General features: G+C 41.4%; 1 protein-coding gene across 6 annotated transcripts in view; it reads left to right on the top strand.

Annotated features, from left to right (window-relative positions):
* Positions 1–17,500, top strand: part of celsr3 (cadherin, EGF LAG seven-pass G-type receptor 3) — a 117,714-nt gene that overhangs the window by 26,978 nt on the left and 73,236 nt on the right. For all 6 annotated transcript variants that reach the window (XM_056385037.1, XM_056385038.1, XM_056385035.1 and 3 more), the window contains exons 2-3: positions 345–688; positions 5,774–6,062. In XM_056385037.1, the coding sequence (XP_056241012.1) occupies positions 345–688; positions 5,774–6,062 (633 nt within the window). The remainder of the gene's footprint in view (positions 1–344; positions 689–5,773; positions 6,063–17,500) is intronic.

Raw genomic sequence — 17,500 nt, 5'->3', positions numbered from 1 at the left:
TATATACAGTATAATATCTATATATAGTATAATGTATATATAGTGTATTGTGTATATACATTGCTGTGGGTTTGCTGTCTGAGCTGCTGTGACCTCCTCTCCTCTCCTCCTCAATCCTTCCTCTCTGACTTCCATTCATTCATCTGTGTCTCTTTACCTCCGTCTCTCTGCTGTTTATCCTTCCTGTCCCTCCTCCCTCGCGCCCCCCCTTCATCTATCTCTCTCCTCTTACTCCTCCTCACCTATATGTCTCTTTCTTTCTTTACCTCCTTCACCTCCTCATCTGTCCACCCTCTATCTTCCATTCATTCTCCTAACTGTTTCCCCTCTGCTCTCCTCCTCAGATGGTGTCCACAGCATTTCAGCCCAGTGTGTCCTCCGTGTCCTCATCATCACTGAGGACATGCTGGGAAGCAGCGTCACCGTCCGTCTCCAGAACATGTCCCAGGAGCACTTCCTGTCTCCGCTGCTGGGTAACTTCCTGGAGGGCGTGTCGGCGGTGCTCTCGGTGCCCGTCGAGGACGTTTTCATCTTCAACATCCAGCCCGACCTGGACGCGGCGCCGGGAGGGATCCTGAATGTCAGCTTCTCTGCCGCGCTGCCGGGAGGACACTTCTTCCCCTCTGAAGCCCTGGAGGAGCAGCTGTACCTGAACAGGCCGAGGCTGACCTCACTCACACAGATGGAGGTGAGTCCACATGCACACACACACACACACACACACACACACACACACACACACACACTGAAGTGTGACTAGAATCACCTCCTCCTGGTTGTTTCCTCCACCAACCATGAAGTGTCAGGACACATGGCCTCAGTCTCTCCTTACTGAGTTACAGTGTTGAATAATGACCAGGACATTATGATGTCACAGTGAAGTTGACCTTTGACCTTTTGGAAATAGAATGTCATCACTTCATTTTATCCTTATAGACATCTGAGTTAAATTGTGTTGTAACTAGTGAGTGAATTTGTGAGTTATGGCTGAAAATGTGTTTTGTGAGGTCACAGTGACCTTTGACCTTTGAGCACCAAAATCGAATCAGTTCAGCCTCGAGTCCAAGTGAATGTTTGTGCCAAATTTGAAGAAGGTCCCTCAAGGTGTTGCTGAGATATCGTGTCCACCGCCTTTGACCGTCTCTGGACGGAGGCGTGAAAATGTGTAAATGTCGTCGTGCATGTGAAGCACATTTAAAGCCTGGAATTTTTTTAATGGTATAAATTTGATATTTATTTATATACAAGTTTAACTCGTGAGTTTTGAGAAACAGCTGGAAAATCTGCATTTCCATGATTTTCTAATAAGATCTCAACCATTAGTGATTCAAACAAACCTGCTCATCACTGTTGGAGATGCAGCAGACACAAATCTTTTGTTTTTATGTTTGAAGTTGGCTCTCGTCCTCTTTACAGTGAGGACGAGGAATGTGCCTTTAATATTACCAGAAACAAACATGTTTTACATCTTCACACTCTTTTTATATTCTTTAAATTAAGGACATTTAGACATTTTCAAATAACCATTCAGTGAGGAACACACAGTCCTGCACACGTCTGCTGCAGCTGTAAATCTGAGTTACATGTAATAACAGCGTAAGTCACAGTAAGTCACACCTCAAGACAGTCACCTGAGAATATTACATGTGAACTGATAATAATACAATGTGCATCACATCCATATGGCTTCATGCAACAGTACACAGATATGACCACTATATATTCTAATGCATGAAATAACACACACCTGGATACAGCATGCACATCAGTGACTTTAATGGTAATACACGTCGTGCACGTGCATGAGACAGCTGACCCGGAGAGATTTATGAAGGGGTGAGCGTGGCCACAGCAGAGTGAGGAGAGGAACAGTCTGAAGCTGATTGTGTCAGAACCGTCTCTCAACAGGCGCCGTCACACAAACACACAAACATTCAACATGAATCTACAATCAGACAGAAAACAGTGACTGAGCTGTTTATTTACCCTGGAAACACTGATTACTGAAGTGCTGAGGGCGATTCAAAGAGCGTTACGGAGGCGTGGAGATATACTAACAAACGAACATTAAGACGACATTAAAATAACATTTAAAAACAATATAAACACCTTTGAATAAATAGAAATATTTACTGATTATATAAACCAGGTCAGAAACTCTTTATTGATAAGCTGCAGTGAAAAGTGATGTTTCAGTCCCTGATCTAACTGATCTCAGGTGTTCAGGAAGCTGCTTCCACAGGTGAGGAGCAGAGAAACTAACAGCTGCTTCACCTGCTCCTGATTCTGGGAACACTGAGTGAAGCTGACCCAGATCACCTGAGGGGTCCGGATGTGTTCAGACCAGAGACCTTTAGGTCTTTACAGACCAGGAGGAGGATTTTAAAATCCGTCCTCTGACTCACAGGAAGTCAGAGTCAGTGACTTAAGGAGAACTCTTGCTGTTTTTTAGATGGTAACAGGCTGATTTATGTGGCTGTTGAAGCTTAGGTGAGAGTCTATAACTACACCAAGATCTCTGGCTTGACTTGTGGGTTTCATTGTCATGAATTCAAGGTGAACACTGACTTTTAATCTTTTCTTCTTTGCAGCCAAAAACAATTATTTCATTTTTCTTTTTGTGTGTTTAGTTGTAGAAAATTCTGACACATCCACTCATTGATCTGTTCAATGCTCTTACTCATCGAATGTACGGAGCTGGTTTCTCAGAGACAGACTCTGACTTTGTCTTAGATCTAACAAACAGTCAGACTTCACATAGACAGAGTCTGAATTCATCTGTTGCACAAAGCACTCCTTAACCCTTATGCCCTCCTCGGGCATTTTTGTACATTTTTCTCAACTTTTTTTTTGATTTGATGATCATTTTGACTGTGTTACAGCTTGTGGCATACATTTTTGCAAGAACTTTTCTTTTTAGTAAAGTTTTAGAAATCCAATGTCTTTTACTCTGAAATGTCTTTTATACTCTATTGATGCATTTTGCATACATGCACAAAAAACAGCTTTTAAATCATCATACATCAATATTTTTTTCTAGTTTTTTTTTCAGAAATCACATAAACAACTTCAAACTTGCTCAAAACTACCAAACATTCAATCATTTTCAGGATTTTAACCCTTTAAATTCCAGATAATTATTTGAATTATTAATTATTCATTACAATAATACCACAAAACATGAATTATTTTCCATATAATAAACAGTAGGGGGATGAGGCTTTGGTGGTGATTAGAGTCTTGGATATGTCAAAGATTAACAACAAAATTGATTTGATTGCATTAGTATTTTCTATGTAGTGCGAGATGTTCCCTCTGGACACCTTCGTGGCCAAAAATGCCTCAGACGGTAGTAAATTTGAGGAGGGCATAAGGGTTAAACCAGACTGTGGTACAATGAATTCTGGGTAAATTAAGACCTAGGAACCTCGTCTAACTCCTCAGCCTCATTTACCCCTGGAGAAAATGTCCGGTTGTGTGTGAAATCCCTCAGTCGTTCCCGCCTCCTGTAGAGGACAGTCAGCGAGCTCATCGCTCAAATGAAAAACACTGTGGCTCACCGCCTGTCTGTCTTTCAGCGTGAGCGCAATGCATGATGGTATATATTGTTTGGTTGGTGACCATCGGTCTTACCCCATTTTTCCAGATGCATTGTGGGATACTATGAGTCCACTATAATTCTCACTATACATTCAGAAAGCACTAGAAAATGGCAAACTCAGTATATAATGGACTCTCTCTGTTCTCATTACTCTCTCAGTAACGATGTTAACAAACCACAGATAATGAGCCATGTTTGTTTGTTTGTTGTTGAGTGCTGCTGGTCAGCGCAGGTGTCATTGACTGTTACCATGGTAACATTGGTCTTAGACCTGAGTTAGCCTGGGTGTAAGGTGTCTAATGCTTTTGTCTTAAAACGAGTCAGTCTTTATTTTAGAGACACCGTATTAGTTGTATTCGACCGGACCGACACCACGGACCGGTCTGACACGTCTCTGTGAACCCGGGCCCCGGAGACCAAGACGAGGCCCGGGGTCATAAAACTATCGGTCTGCCGTGAGCTACAGTAATAACAGAGATCCTCTACACATTTATTATTTATATCTTTCTCTACTGTCTCTGGTAATAACTGAAGCAGCTCAGATCAGTCAGTGTTTATGAGCTTCTCGCTGCGGCGGCCATGACAGTTAGAGGATGACGTCAGAAGGTTTTAGTGAGACATAAAAACGGACGTTTCTACAACTACGCAGTGGAAAGATGTGTTAGCATTAGCATTAGCACGATAACACGGTAAAAGCCATAGTGATGCTAACGTTAGCAGGCTAACCGTCGAAACGTTAACACGTCGGCAGTATCAACGTTAAGGTTGTTGTAGTTTAAGTAACGTTATGTTGTAGAAAGATAAAACGGCGCCTCTGCTAACCTGTATACATCTGTGTCCTTCAGTAGCTAACATGCTAACTACAGCTATTAGAGTTTAGCTTCTTTATTAAACGGTGAAACATGATTTCTTATTAATTTCCTAAGTTAAACAGGTTTCTGTATGTGCTAGCAAAACACGAACACCTCAAACAGACTAATTCATTTCTTAACATTTTCTTCTTAGTGCTTTTGTGGATTTCGTGTTGTTGAATTGTGACAAAATTCGACATTTTATTTAAAGCAAATGCTGAAACGCAGCGTTAAATCAATATTTAGTGTGTTTTCTACATGATGTTTTTAACTCCAGCCGCCTCCTGTTCTCTCCGTGAGATGTGCTGTATTATCCACACAGGCTTTTAATGGGAGATATAATGATCTGTCATAGCAGGAAGAGCACAGGTGCAGTTAATAACTTTAACTAAGGCTGTGTTTCAGTCAGGTGCTCCAGCTTCAGAGCCTTGATACTGCTCATACTGACTCCATGGACACAATGAACTCTACTGCTATTTCACAGCGTTTGTGTTTCTCTGAGAATTTCCATTTCATGTAATTTACACTATATTTCAGCAGGACATTGTACTTTTTCACTCCACTACTGTATCTGACAGCTGTAGTTACTTGTTGCTTTTCAGATTAAATTTATCTGTGCAGCACATTATCATATAGAGGTCATTCAGTGTTCTTAACAGAAACAAAAGAAGCATAAAAATAGAGGTAAAAAACATAATAAGAAAACAGTATAAAGCTGTATAAAAACACAGATCAGAAAACAGATAATGTGTAATTAAAGTGCGAGATTTAAAGATTTAATAGAGATTAGAGCCGTTTTTAGCTTCTTTTTTTCTTTCTTTTTTTACAGTTTGGGCAAATTTACAAAAAACAGACAAACAAACAAATAAACAAACTTTTAAAATAAACTGGATTGTAAAAGATTAAAATACTAATGGTATCATAGTGAAGTATTAGTATAAGTAGTTACTGTACAACAAGCTCCGCCTGAGCAGCTACACCATTAAAATTCACCTTATGCATTGATGCATCAGTATTAATAATCTGATACTGTCATTTATAATAAACTGACATCACAGAGGAACAGAAGTACTTTTACTCTAACGATTTAAGTACATTTTTCTGATAATACTTATGTACTTTTACTTGAATTGTATGTCGACAGAAAGAGTGGTTGTTTTAATGGAGTATATTTACATTGTTGTATTGGCAGCTTAATTTTAGAGGACTGAACAAACTTCCCACTGGAACACACAAATGGAGAAGAGGCCACATAAATGTTAGTCACTGTGGTTCTCCAAGTCAAAGTGGAAGCTGAACCGTCTCCTCTCCATCACTCCAGGTTCTGCCGTTTGACGACAACGTGTGTCTGCGTGAGCCGTGCCAGAACTACATGAAGTGCATCTCCGTGCTGCGCTTCAACAGCTCCGCCCCCTTCATCTCCTCGCCCTCCATTTTGTTCCGGCCCATCCACCCCATCGCGGGCCTACGCTGCCGCTGCCCGGTGGGCTTCACAGGCGATTACTGCGAGACAGAGATCAACCTGTGCTACTCCAACCCCTGCCTGAACGGAGGAGTGTGCGCCCGCAGAGAGGGAGGCTACACCTGCATCTGTCGTGAGGACTACACCGGTGAGTGGGGAGGGAGAGGGTGTGTTTCTGTGCTGCTGTGGTAAAATCTCACTACATTAATCAGATGTGTTGGTTGTTCACGGCAGACGTCAGGGCTTGAATCAGGTGTGTGTGAGTTCTTACGCTCATAGGAAGATGAAGAGCTGAAGTGTGTTTGTGTGTGGCAGTGATGACGGTGTGTGGATTACAAATTATTTTACTTCTTACATTTGATTTTGAAATTGGAAAATGGATGAATCATTTAATTCAAGTTGATTTTCCTTGTTGTGAACACAATGAAATAGTTTTGGAATCTCATGGACATCACCACAGCTGACTGTCCTCCATGTTGATCACATACTGTACATATCTGCCATTCTTTTACTGGTTGACCTTTCCCTTGCACCTGCTTTGATAAGGAAGTGATTGACAGTCATATGAGGATGTGAGAGCTTGTCTGTTAGCAGGTGCTTCAGTAGAAAGACCTGTAGTCACTCAGTAGTTATCATGCAGCTTAAAATGTCTCAAAGAAAATCTAAGCCAAGCAACGTGGCTCACACTCTGACGAAGCTTTAAATGTGAGCTCAGTGCGGGGCGTCGAGTGGCGTAGTGGTCTAAGCAGGCGCTCCATGTGTAGAGGCCACCGTCCTCGCTGCAGCCGGCCCCGGTTCGAATCCTGCATCAGACGGCCCTTTACTGCATGTCACTCCCCCTCTCTCTGCCTCCCCATTTCCTGTCTGTCTCCACTGTGCGATCATATATAAAAGCATAAAAAGCCCCCAAAAAATAAACAAAAAAAAATATGTGAGCACAATGCTATCATTAATTATAAAACAGATATACAACATATCTAGTTTACTGTAAAACAGACACAAACTTCTTATGGATGATCTCAATTTGATTTATTTACAGTGAGAGAAATGTTTCTGAAATCTAACCATAAAGATAAAATATAATACCCTGCTGTATTTACATTACCGTATATTTAGTTATTATAATCAAAATACACATTGTAACTTTATGCTTATTCAAAAGGAATCAATTCTTCTTCATTATATGTTCATTTTTTTTTTTTTACATTTTCTTTGAGCAACTTCAGAGTTGGAAAAACAGAGTTTTAATGTGAGTGTGTGATGTGCTGTATCTGTCATCACTGGGGGAAACATCAGATCCAGTCAGAGCGACGTCAGTATTTAATGGAGCCATTTTCTACATATGTTGAAATGTTGTGGGTTTTAAATTCGGATGTGTGTGATACACATGAGTTTGTAATGACAGACCCGAACGAGGCATCGACGACTGTTTTCTTTTATTATTGATCGTTTATTTCACCTCGACGCCGCTGACTTAGTGATCAGGATATCGTGCAGTGGTTGTATTTGTTGTGTCTCGGTGTAGTCTTTAACTTTACCCTGCTAAACTCAAACTGACTGTGCTGCTTTGTTGGTGTCCCACACTGACTTCCTGTTTGATCCGCTCTGTTTTCACTCTTTCATCGTGTCGAGCTGAACAACATGAAAACACACACTCTGCCTCTGGGGACAGCTTACTCCTTCTTAGCTCTCTACCTGATGTTTAGTCTTTTACACACACACACACACACACACACACACACACACACACACACACACACACACACACACACACACTTCATTCTTTCCTACCTTTCCCAATACACCAGACTCATTTCAGACCGTCTCTGTCTCATTCCTGCCCCTTCATACTGCCTCAGTCTTTGAGTCGATGTAGGAGAGGAGAGATGCTATGAATGTCAGTGTGTGTGTGTGTGTGTGTGTGTGTGTGTGTGTGTGTGTCAGGGGGATATTTCACATTGCCTTTTATTTCAAATCAAAAGAGAGCTGGGGGAGTGAAGCAACACTTTTCTTTCAAGAGAGAGACGGAGTGTTTTCCAAACTCCCACTGAGACAGACGGAGAGAGAGATGAAGGGAGGGAAAGAGAAAATGGGCAAAGGAGACAGTGAGGTAGAAAGAGACAGTGAGTGGGAGGCAGAGAGAGACAGAATAGAGTTTGACAGAGGGACAGTGAAACAGAGGTGGAGGCAGTCAGGAAAGTTTAGGAAAGAGAGAAGAAGATAAAAAGTAGGGAGAGAGGGAAACTGGAGGGGGAGAGGAAATAAAACCATGAGAGGGATGATAGAGAATTCTGGTCTGCTTTGGTCATCGGTACTAAACAGTGGTCTTAGATAGGGATGGGAATTAATACGATTTAATTGATACCAATGCCATAATTGATTCTGCTTATTGATCCGATTCTTTATCGATTTAAATGTCACGTCAAAAATGAACTGACACACGTGATTAATGAAGCTTTTATTGTATTTATTTATTGCCATATCACCGTAAATGCTAACGTTGGCTAACTTACCCGTGGTGCTGTCTGTCTCTCCTCATCATCACCACGCCATATCCTACTAAAACATCTTTCAGTACTCACGTCTGCTGAGTAAATTAGTAGTATAACATTTCCTAAAGTTCGTCCACGTCTTTCTAACTGCTACAGCCCGAAGAGAAAATACTTCTTCTTAATATTTCATCAGGACATCTGTGTTGCATCACGTGATCTGAATACACTCTGAAGTCTGAGCTTCCAACAAGCAGAGATACCGTTTGCTTTCATAAGTTCAAAGCTATTATCAAAGTCATAGAACAATTAATAAGAAGCATAAAAAGAAGAAGGTGGTTTTACTTCGTCCGTTCAATATCCACCACGTCCACGTCTTCTGACGAGGAGAGAATAGTGAATTGATCACGGATGGCTTCGTTCTGACAGATTAAAAAACAGAAGTAAATGGACGGACAACCTGAAAACAATATGGCTGCTGCTCTGACTGTCGCTGGTGCAGAGGAAGAAAAATGCTAAAAGGCAGATACACCTGAGCGGATGTTAATATACCTGAGCGGCCTGCCCTCGTAAAGTCTATGTATGGAAACCCTGCTGCTGAAACATTGTTTGATCCACTTTAAAGGTAAAAACTAGAATCCACGGCAGCACTCTGACTGACGCTGGACGCAGACGTGTTGCTCGTTGGGACAAACATCAACACACACACAGACTGTACAAAGAGCTTATTGGACTCATCTCACACTGTGTGACATGCAATGAACCTGCAAGATCCCTGTTATCACAGGCCTTCAGGTCGAAGACAAGAAGGATCAGAGGGAGGGAAAGTAGACAATTGATAACAGGAAACAAAGAGCGAGAGGGAGAACGAGAGGGAAAAAACTGAGAAAGTAAAAGTGAAAGACGTGACAGGAGAGAGAAAATAAATAGAACATGACGGATGAAGGAAAGGATGGAGAAGAGACGGGTGTTACAGCAACATGAGAGACGAGAGAGACGGATGAATTCAGAGAGAATAACAGGGAAGGAGGCTGCTGGGAGAAAATGGGGCGAGAGACATCCAAGAGCAATGAGAGAGAGGGAGAGGCATGGACGATGAGAGGTGAGGGGTAGAGCGAGGGAAATCAGATGGGTTCTGGGTAGTCGCTGTTGTGCGTTTCCTGCGTAGGCGTCGGGTGTTGCTGTGTCTTGTCAATGCCCGGGGCTAGAGGGAGGAAGAGGAGGAGGAGGAGGAGGAGGAGGAATAAACAGGGACGAATTGATTCTGCAACACACAGAAATCTCCAGACATCTCTCAGCCAAGTTTGCTCTCTCCCTCATTGGTTTTTTTATATCAGTCTCTTCACATGCTGTTTGTGGCTTTGAATTGCTTTTCCCTCAGACTGTGGATCTGTGCTAAGCCGCGGCTTTTGACCCAGAGCAGAAACTTTCTGTATTTTTACATCGAGAACAGCAGCTCACAACTGTTTGGTGTTTCTTTGGGGCAAACAAGACTAATACGTACAATACTATAGAAACCATAAATTGTGAATGAAGAGAGGATCCAGTCTTCCTCAGTCAGAGTGTAGTTGACGCACCAAAATGAAACCAACAATAATAAAAGCAAATGGTAAAACATAGTTTTAAAATAAAGTAGAACAAAAATAAAGTGACAAACTAGATAAAAGTCAATGTTGAGCTTTTGTCAGACAAACACACTGACACATGATCATAGAGGATGTGATGTCATCAACAGGCGACCAATGAAACATTACCATGATTAATCACAGATTTCTCTGGTTTGAGAATTAATGGAAACATTTGTGATGATGTAAGAACTCCACACAACAACATACAGAACACAGGTCGAGTTGTTTTTAGACATTTTAACGTGGAAAAATTACAGATTATAACATAAAGAAGAGAAGTTAAAGATGAGTTCAGTTATAATCTCCTCATATAACAGCAGCAGGTGAAACCTCCTCCATCACTGAGGCAAAGACACACCAAGGCTTTCCCAGTACGTGTAACCTCAAGCTAACCCCTCTCTAAAGCTCACATTTAACCCCCGGATAAGTGAGGTTTGAAGAAGGTTAGCAGTGAGACTGTAAACCCTGCTGTGTAGAAAGGTTAATACTACCTCTATGGTTCCAACACCAGAGATAGAGCACCAAGAAAACAGTGTGAAACGCTGCTTCACCAGGGTCATATACTGTTCAGCTAAGTGCTGAAGACGCAGCGTTAGCCCGAGGTTCAAATCAAAATACGATGAAGTGAAATGAACCTTGGTGTGTGAAAGTGGAAGTGTGAAAGGTTCTTGAGTTTACTGGTGTGTTATTACTGAAGTTCTGAGATCAGTCAGTCAGTAACTCAGTCAGTCAGTCAGTCACTCAGTCAGTCAGTCAGTAACTCAGTCAGTCAGTAACTCAGTCAGTCAGTCAGTAACTCAGTCAGTCAGTCAGTAACTCAGTCAGTCAGTCAGTTACTCAGTCAGTCAGTAACTCAGTCAGTCAGTCAGTAACTCAGTCAGTCAGTAACTCAGTCAGTCAGTCAGTAACTCAGTCAGTCAGTCAGTAACTGAGTCAGTCAGTAACTCAGTCAGTCAGTCAGTAACTCAGTCAGTCAGTCAGTAACTCAGTCAGTCAGTCAGTTACTCAGTCAGTCAGTAACTCAGTCAGTCAGTAACTCAGTCAGTCAGTCAGTAACTCAGTCAGTCAGTCAGTAACTCAGTCAGTCAGTAACTCAGTCAGTAACTCAGTCAGTCAGTCAGTAACTCAATCAGTCACTCAGTCAGTCAGTTACTCAGTCAGTCAGTAACTCAGTCAGTCAGTCAGTAACTCAGTCAGTCAGTCAGTCAGTCACTCAGTCACTCAGTCAGTCAGTAACTCAGTCAGTCAGTCAGTAACTCAGTCAGTCACTCAGTCAGTCAGTAACTCAATCAGTCACTCAGTCACTCAGTCACTCAGTCAGTCAGTAACTCAGTCAGTCAGTCAGTAACTCAGTCAGTCAGTAACTCAGTCAGTCAGTCAGTCAGTAACTCAGTCAGTCAGTCAGTAACTCAGTCAGTCACTCAGTCACTTGTTGAAGTTGAGATGTTAAATTAATGAAAAACCCTCCATAAATCTTATAAACAGGTGACTCACCTGATCTTACACCTGTGTGTTGTTTCTCTGCTGCTTCCTGTTTCATAGATGATGTCGTGTCAAAGGTTTGACCGTCTGAACTCAGACGTCTGTCTCCTGGACATGCGTTAAGTTAAAGTGGGCGACAGCTGTCGTGGTGTTTCAGCCCAGTAAATTAACACTCCTGACACTTTCCAAATGTCTGTGGAGGTGATTAAATCTGTTTCCTGTGAAATGTAACGGCGGCACAGAGTGAAGTGCAGAGTAAAGGCTGGTTTGTTTGGCTCGGATTACACCCTGTAGACTGGACATCATGAACCTGAACAAGGAGATGTCCCTTTAGCTGCCAACATTGTAAGTGAAGTGTGGGATAATTAGCTTCCCCTCTTCTAAAGAATAAACCGCTCTATTTCCAGGGAGGGGGGGTTGTAGTTCCACCTCCTGCTGCTACAATGCTAAACTGAGCTGAAGCTCTTCTTCTTTTCTTCATTAAAATTTAAATATTTCCAACCTCTAGCACTCACTCCTCTGAAAAACATGCTAAGCTTGCAGAGCTGCCGGGAATGTGCAACAGTCATTAACCCTGAAAACAAGAAGAAGACCTGAGTGGTGTAAAGAGAAAGTTTCCAGTGGAAAGTGAAGCTTATAGACGCAGAGAAAGAGAATATCTAATCGCTCTCACAAACTAAAGGAAAACAGACTGAGAGGTGATAAAGACAGATGCACATTATGCAGATTATAGTAAAATATGATACGGGGGATTCGCCTCGTAGAGCTGAGAGATGGAAAGAGGAGATGAGAGACGGAGAGAGAGGCGTGGATGCAGACTTAATTAGTTTGTGAGAAGATAAAGAGGTGAGGAGAGAGGACAGGTAGAAATGAAATCTGCTTGTGGTGAAGAGATCTGTATTTTACACTCACAGAGAGACAGAGGAGACACACAGGAGGCAGAGGGGAGATTAGTTTTGGATCTGATCAAGCAGATATGCATGTTACACTGAGAAATTTAATCTAGTTGGTGGGGAGGAGAAACACATCACACACACACACACAGAAAATTAGCTTGAGGTAGCTACGAGTGTGAGGAATAAGTTGTAGTTTTGTGATGAAGACAGAGAGGATGAAGAGAGAGAGAGAGAAGACAGGAAGAAGAGAGAGAGAGAGGATGAAGAGAGAGAGAGACAGGAAGAAGAGAGAGAGAGAGAGTTAGAGAGAGAGAGAGACAGGAAGAGAGAGAGAGAGAGAGTTAGAGAGAGAGAGGATGAAGAGAGAGAGAGACAGGAAGAAGAGAGAGAGAGAGAGTTAGAGAGAGAGAGGATGAAGAGAGAGAGAGACAGGAAGAAGAGAGAGAGAGAGAGTTAGAGAGAGAGAGGAGGAAGAGAGAGAGAGACAGGAAGAGAGAGAGAGAGAGTTAGAGAGAGAGAGGAGGAAGATGGATGCATCACACTGAGAAGAAGAATCAATCATTCAGTAATATTCATTGACCCTTCACGTGTTTGTAGAAAGCAGATGATCAGAGTGATTCAGCTGAGAGGAGTCATCATGTTCATGACTCACGTCTCTCCTCCTCTGTATCTTCCTCCAGAGCTTCACAATAGATTAAATAAAGGAGATCAATAATCTCAGATTTACCTCGTCAGTGTTTCAGGTGTTCTACAAGTAAACTTTGATTTGAAGAATTGTTCATGAGCTGAGCATTAATACACAAAGCTTTAAAAGTGAAGCAGTTTGTTATCTGTCTTATTGAATGGATTTAGTTCTTACTTCAAGGTCTCCTGCTGAAGCTTCACTGATATTCCTCAGTGTAAGTCTCTTTGGATTAAAGCGTGTGACAAATGAACGAATGTAATGTGATGTAATTCATGATGAATCCTGGAGTTTAACGACTCCTCAGAGCAGAGAACACGCTGCGTGTGTTCATCCTGCAAACATTAATATATTCTCCAGAACACCCGACTGAGCTCACACACACAGCACCAACCTGAACACCTGCAGGATACAGCACAGTGTATTGAGTCCAACAGCTGAGGAGAGGTGAATAAAATAACTTTATTAATCCTGTTGCAGTGACAAAGAACAACAGACATGTCACAGCAGACAGCACATGAAAGACAAACTGCCACAACAGTTTTAACACCGACTCGCTCAGACGCCCACTTAACCACTAATTAAACATTGTATTTATGTGGTTGATCAGAAGCCAATAAAAATTAATTATTGGTTAATATTAGTAATTAATATCAAATGAAACCTTGAAAAGTCAATTAACAGACTTTTATAAGACTCAACACTGAACTAAACTCTTCCCTCTGTTTCTCTGTCGGACCAAGAGCCACTCAAATAAAACTCACTGACCACGGCTCCCTAAATCTTATTGTTTGTCCTCTGTCATGGTGAAAACAGTAAAACTCAACTCTAAACACTTCCTGTTATGTCTATTTAATCCTCCTGTGTAAAACAACCAAGTCATATATTAATGTTTGAATTTATATATGAGCTGATTTAATATTGCAAACACGTATACAGACAGTTTGAGGAACACTGCTCTGAAACCTTTCAGTGTGATGAAGCTGATCAGTGTCATTCATTCCTGTTTTACTCCATCACACCCCCCCACAGAGTTCAGGAGAACTCCTCCTGCTGCACGTCAACGTTAACCAACAATAAAAAGAAATAAGATTTAATGACACAACTGAAATCTGACCAGACAATTCACAGAGTTCCAGATTCTTCTCCCCCGTCACAGTAACAGTGAATCCTCCAGCTGTCTAACTAAACATACGCCCAGCGGCAGAACTGAGCCATGAAATCTGAAGTCATTATGTAACTAATATGAACTAATTATGTACTTAACATTTACAACTCCCACACGGAGCCAAGGAAACGATCTTCATGTTCTCTGTTGGACAAATAGTTTTTATTGTGTGACAGCAGCAAAAGGACTTTCTCTCTTTCTGTTCTGTGGAGACAGAAGAAGAAAAGATGTTTGAGGAGAGACGGAGAGTGAGAGTTAAAGTAGTTTGAGGATGAGAGGATCGGGTGAAACTGAGGGACGAGCGCTGAGTTTGTGAGATAAAAAAAATAAAGATAAAACCAGGCTGGGTGGGTGAGGGAGGGGGGAGGGAGATAATGGTTCAGGATGGATTCAGGAGTCTCACTGACATTAATTTTAGAGGTCATTTATAAAATTAGTGTGTGTGTGTGTGTGTGTGTGTGCGTGCGTGCGTGCGTCTGTGTGTGTGTCTGTGTGTGTGTCTGTGTGCGTGCGTGTGTGCGTGTGTGTGTGTGTGTGTGATAATACGACTAAATTAGTTGAGAAAAGGGTAAGAGAGTAAGTGTATGTGTGTGAGAATAAAGAGGTAGACTAAATTACTTTGGGGAAATTTAAAAAAATAACGAAGTGTTGGCGGCAGGTCTGTGTGTGTGTCTGTGTGTGTGTGTGTCTGTGTGTGTGTGTGTGTGTGTGTGTGAGTGTGTGTGTGTGTGTGTGTGTGTGTGTGTGTGTGTGTGTGTGTGTGTGTGTGTGTGTGTGTGTGTGTGTCTGTGTGTGTGACGGTTGAGTTTGGACTGAGCTCAGATTGTGTCGGAGAACAGGAAACAGGAAACAGAAGTCTGAACACAGTAACATGATGTGGAAATGTGTGTGTAATATGAACTAACACTCTGACCTGATGAGCTGAGCTGAGGAGGATAAATGCATTACACAGTGTGAGAGGAAGGAAAGACTAAATGAGTTTTGGGGAGATAAGTTGGAGAGAGGAAACTCCTCCGGGTGCTCGTGGCAGATGTTCACGTCATGTGAAGGATTAACAGTCAGTGTTGTGTGTGTGACCTGAGTGGATGAGGTGTTGCACTGTGAATGTACGTGATCAGTTTCTCTCAGCTGGATCAGGGTTGTTCTCCTCATGTAAACACAACCACAGCCTGATCAGCTGTTTGCACAGCGATGTTCGCAGAAGTAATTTCTGACTCTTATTAGCAAAATGCTAATGGAAACATAAACATGGGAGCGCAGGTCGAGATAACTGAAGGATTTCTGTCATGAAATGGGATGGACGTGGTGTTGAGGAGGAGGACAGACACACTACAGATATTTGGAAGTCTGACAACAAGAATAATAATTTTTACTTTGTTTTTGTTGCAGTTTTCTTAACAAACTTACAAAGGGACAGAAAATAAAAGCAGATTAAAGAGAAGCTGAAGAGCATGAACATAAGAACAAGTCTACCAGCATAAATAAAAACATACATCTACATTATGCAAAAGGCTCTGACAATAAGTGGAGAGGCAATAAAATACGTAAAAAACAATAGTTAGGGATAAAACAATATAATTAAAACACATATCAAACATTAACAAAGGCTGAGGCAAAGAAGTTTAGAGATTTAAAAGAAGTTAAAGAGTCACAGCGTCTGATTTCAGAGGGTGGGGGCTCCAGTAACAAATAGCTTAATGTAATTTTTTATTTATTTAACCTTAATTTACCAGGTAAGACATAAAGTATATTCTTATTCACAATAATAATAATACTAATAACTTTATTTATAAAGCACGTTTCTTATTAACAACGTTATAAAGAGTTTCACAGAAAAATAAAACCAGAAAAAAGAGACGGTCAAAGAGCCAGAGCATAATTTAATTAGAGAGGTCACTAAAGGTCACACTGAGAGAACAGTAATCAGGAGTCAACAAAAGAAGCTGTTTTCAAAAAGATAACTAACATTCAAGTGAGAACAGAAACGCTGACTTCACCCACTCAAGTACAGGACATGTAAAATCACAGTTTGACCTTGTGTCGTCAGAGAAAGAACAGAGAGCTAAGACTGAAGATTAAAAACCTACAAAGAGTTAGAATGAGTCAACCTTTTTGACTCTGTCTTTTGTCTCTTTGTCTAATTGTTCTGTCCAAAAATCAGCAAGAAACCAAGTGGCATAAAGGAAATACAATAAACCGTCTATCACTCTCCCAGCAGTCACAGCCTCATGTCAGATCATTGTTTTATTCTCAGTGTGGATCCAGAGAGAAACTCAACCTGCAGATGTTTGACAGTCAAAGCAGATGTTTACAACCTGTTTCCACTTGATTTGTTTGATTTTACATTTGAAAACCTGGTGACACTGAACCATGAACGGAGTGACGTGGACTTTCCTGCTTGTGGAGAAAATGGAGGAAAAAAAGTTTCACTTGGATGTAAAGAAAAACCATGATTATATGGTGGAAAAGGAGGAATAGAAAGTCGAGAGAGAGAAAGAAGAGAGAGGAGAAGAAAAGGCTGCAGGGTGAAAAGAGAATCGAAAATATGTGTGGAAGGTGACGGTTATCAATATACAAGATCTGATCTTTTTAAACAGCCAAAAAAAGAAAAAGGAGCAGAGAGGATTGTGGGGGAGGAGGAGGCAGATGAAAGAGAAAATGGAGGAACTGAAAAGGAAAGAGCAGCTGAAGAAATGGGAAGCAGCGAGGAAAAGGGAAAAGAGGCGGAGAGGCAGATGGAGACTCGTACGGAAGAGACGAGAAAGTAAAACAGAAACTGATAAATAGAACAAGAAGAAAAGAGATTAAAATAAAAAACAGAAGAACAAAAGAAACATTAAGATGAGAGTAAAGAGACTTCAGGAAGAGCAAAGAGTCTAACCAGGAAGTCTTACAGAGAGAAGCAGTGGAGAGAGAGACTGTGATGCTCAGGTGGTTTCACATGGAGCCTCGTTGGTCTCTGCAGTCACATCAGCTGATCGTCTGTTCAGTTTGAACTGATCTGTCATCAGTTGATTTTACTCATCAGACTGTTTCTGGGAGTAAAACTGGCTAATTAACAGTTATAATAAAATAACGGTTTGGAGATTATCGTCCTGTGACTCACCAGCAATTAGAATATATGTAAGTAATGTTGATTAGTGATTACACCGTTTCAGTAGAACAATGGTGTTTCATCATCATCATCATCATCTCACCGTTCACAAGAGGTTATTTATTGAAGAGGAGAAATGACAGATCA

The sequence above is a fragment of the Seriola aureovittata genome, chromosome 9 (genome assembly GCF_021018895.1).
Source record: "Seriola aureovittata isolate HTS-2021-v1 ecotype China chromosome 9, ASM2101889v1, whole genome shotgun sequence".
Lineage (NCBI taxonomy): Eukaryota > Metazoa > Chordata > Actinopteri > Carangiformes > Carangidae > Seriola > Seriola aureovittata.
This window is presented reverse-complemented; position numbering and strand designations above follow the sequence as displayed.